The sequence below is a fragment of the Sinocyclocheilus rhinocerous genome, unplaced genomic scaffold (assembly GCF_001515625.1).
Source record: "Sinocyclocheilus rhinocerous isolate Xijiao unplaced genomic scaffold, SAMN03320098_v1.1 scaffold478, whole genome shotgun sequence".
Classification (NCBI taxonomy): Eukaryota; Metazoa; Chordata; class Actinopteri; order Cypriniformes; family Cyprinidae; genus Sinocyclocheilus; species Sinocyclocheilus rhinocerous.
In genome coordinates this window covers 745,559-749,076 of record NW_015651483.1, presented here as the reverse complement: position 1 = coordinate 749,076, position 3,518 = coordinate 745,559, and the positions used below count along the sequence as shown (strand labels likewise).

The window sequence follows — 3,518 nt, the reverse complement described above, 5'->3', positions numbered from 1 at the left end:
TCCGATTGCAGGCCTTCCGCTCCTTGAGTTCTCTCCAGCGCTGGAAAGCTGATCCGATATTTACACGGGTCCTGCTTCTTGCCTTATTGCTTTCTTTTGTTCCGCAGACATTTTCTTCTTTTGTTTTTTATCCACCATCTCTATCTTTCTGTCGCTCGGCTCGGCTAATGTCCGTCCTGTGCACTGAACGCTCTCTCCTCCACATCATGAGTAGACACGCCCCTTACTGCTGATTGGCTACAAGTTAGTTTTTCTAGTCGGCCCGAATCAGTTTTCTAAAGCGTTTTTGAAAAATCGCTTGCCCCACCTTTAAACCGCGTAAACACATTTCATTACACCAAATACACAAAATAATGTTCTTTTTAGCAACATCATATGACCCCTTTAACACATGCTAATAAACCATAACCATATGATTTTCAAAATCAGGTTTTTGAATTTATTTGTTCATGACAACAGAAGTGCCAGAGGTACAAGTCGGCTTATAAATAATTTCTAAGTGGGATTTGGAGTCAAAAAGTTTGAGAACCATTGCTTTTAATGTCTTGGTCGTGACCAATGCCTGAATAGGTGATTGTGAAACTCTGATTCGCCTCACTAAATTTCGGTTGATGTTCTGCATGTAACGCTTCCATTGCACCATGTACCCGCAGATTTAATCTAGTCTTTGCTACAACATGTGCTTTAGCAGCTTAAAGGGGTCCTATTATGCTTTTTCATGTTTTCAACTTTAGTTAGATTTGTGATATCACAAATATCGACGAATGGGATGAGACCTGGTTGAGCTGCACTAGAGAAGGCAACGAGTGTTATCACTATGTCGGAGACACGCTAGCTTTCCCAAGGCAGACGAACTTCGAGTGGTTACAATCATCCGGGTTTAAATCGCGCTCAAATTGATTTGATTTTGACGCAATATTTACACTGAAGCTCACGGGCGGCTATGGTAAGGGGCGTGCCATTTCCTGACCAGGCGCCAAGTGCTGCCAATCACAGCACACACTGGCCCAGCTAACCAATCACAGCACATTTCGTATTTCAGAAGGCGGGCCTTCATTTGATACAGGAACTATTCGAGACATTCATGCCAGACTGGGGAGAGAGGTGCTGTAGTAATGTAAAATATGTGAAAAATAATGTGTTTTTCGAACAACCTAGTATGAGAGCCTGTTCTAGTACACCCCCAAAACAAAATCAAGACTTTGTAAAAGAGCATAATAGGACCCCCTTAACAACAAAAGTTGTCAATACTAGAAAACCCTAAGGAGCCTGCCGAAGGAAGACCGATCTATATCAATGCATCAAGATATTTGATGCTGTTGTTTATACTGTTTTACGGTCACTGAATAGGATTAGTGCGGTGTTATTTCATTATGCCACCAATTATGAAACTAAAAGTGCTTATTTCTATCTGCACTTACCATATTTATTATATTTCAGGTGTTTGTCGTTGGCCCAGATAAGAGGCTGAAGCTGTCCATTCTCTATCCAGCCACTACAGGGCGCAATTTCGATGAGATTCTCCGTGTCATAGACTCTCTGCAGCTGACTGCAACAAAGAAGGTGGCCACACCTGTGGACTGGAAGGTAAGATACAGCCTTTCTTTCCTTACTATATGTAAGAGTTTATTTTTTTAATTTTAATTATAATTTTTTTTTTCTTATGTGGTCCGAGAAAAAAAATAGTGAAGTTAAATTTATTTGTATTTTTTCCCTTCCTTTTTTTCTTTTTCTTTTTGTTTAAGCCTGGTCAAGAAGTCATGGTCATCCCTTCTTTGTCGGATGAAGAAGCCAACAAACTTTTCCCAGCAGGTTTTACCCTCAAAGAGGTGCCTTCTGGGAAAAAATACATACGCTACACTAAACCGTAACCGATATATTGGGGCAGTACTGTAGAAATGGCATTTAACTAACATCATATTTTAGTCCAATTGATGTGGTGCATTCTCTGACTTTGATTACATGACCCATCACCTGCTACTATCCAGAGAGAGAAATCATCAGAATTTAGCATCTTAAGGTTATTACATACAATCTAATTATTGTATTGTGCCTTAATCTCAATAAAACTCTGATCCTTTTGTAATTTAATAAGATGTTGATGAGTATTCATTTGGACTGTGATATTTTGAGATGTATATGAATAATGAATTCTAATTTTGGATACTTGCTGTTTATAGTTCATCTCTAAAATGCATAAGTTGTTGTGGTATTTCACGGTGTATAGTATGTGACAAATGTTTTGTTCCTTGTAGCGGTCATGACTGGTTATGACATGGTGTATGATGGATTTATTGCAAATGCAATTTAAACATAGATCTGGTTTACATTACCTAAATTGGTTGTGTGAACTCCTCTGTGGCAAAGCTGAATTTTCAGCAGCAATTACTCCAGACTTCAGTGACCTAATTCAGGTATTATTCCAATATGATGGTGCTTAAGTAATATTTCTCATTATCAATGTTGAAAACCAGTTGCTGGAAATATAATTTTGTTTTCTGTGTTACAATTTAAACGTCTTTACTATCACCTTTAATTTAATGCATCCTTGCTGAATTTTCAAAAAGAAAAGTATTATTGTAAGTTTTATGTTTAAAGGTGCCATAGAAACGCTACACTAAACCGTAACCGATATATTGGGGCAGTACTGTAGAAATGGCATTTAACTAACATCATATTTTAGTCCAATTGATGTGGTGCATTCTCTGACTTTGATTACATGACCCATCACCTGCTACTATCCAGAGAGAGAAATCATCAGAATTTAGCATCTTAAGGTTATTACATACAATCTAATTATTGTATTGTGCCTTAATCTCAATAAAACTCTGATCCTTTTGTAATTTAATAAGATGTTGATGAGTATTCATTTGGACTGTGATATTTTGAGATGTATATGAATAATGAATTCTAATTTTGGATACTTGCTGTTTATAGTTCATCTCTAAAATGCATAAGTTGTTGTGGTATTTCACGGTGTATAGTATGTGACAAATGTTTTGTTCCTTGTAGCGGTCATGACTGGTTATGACATGGTGTATGATGGATTTATTGCAAATGCAATTTAAACATAGATCTGGTTTACATTACCTAAATTGGTTGTGTGAACTCCTCTGTGGCAAAGCTGAATTTTCAGCAGCAATTACTCCAGACTTCAGTGACCTAATTCAGGTATTATTCCAATATGATGGTGCTTAAGTAATATTTCTCATTATCAATGTTGAAAACAGTTGCTGGAAATATAATTTTGTTTTCTGTGTTACAATTTAAACGTCTTTACTATCACCTTTAATTTAATGCATCCTTGCTGAATTTTCAAAAAGAAAAGTATTATTGTAAGTTTTATGTTTAAAGGTGCCATAGCATGGAAAACTGTATTTACCTTGGCATAGTTGAATAATAACAGTTCTGTACATGGAAATGATGTACCGTGAGCCTCAAACACCATTGTTTCCTCTTTATGTAAATCTTGTGCATTCAAAAGACCACTGAAAAATAGGCGAATCAGAACATAACAC

General features: G+C 36.8%; 1 protein-coding gene across 1 annotated transcript in view; it reads left to right on the top strand.

Moving 5' to 3' along the window:
• The window catches only part of LOC107712864 (peroxiredoxin-6-like), an 8,856-nt gene extending 6,903 nt beyond the window's left edge, over positions 1–1,953 (top strand). The window contains exons 4-5 of the mRNA XM_016518229.1: positions 1,441–1,587; positions 1,746–1,953. Coding sequence (XP_016373715.1) covers positions 1,441–1,587; positions 1,746–1,871 — 273 coding nt within the window. The 3' untranslated portion in view covers positions 1,872–1,953. The remainder of the gene's footprint in view (positions 1–1,440; positions 1,588–1,745) is intronic.
• The last annotated feature ends 1,565 nt before the right edge of the window (positions 1,954–3,518 follow it).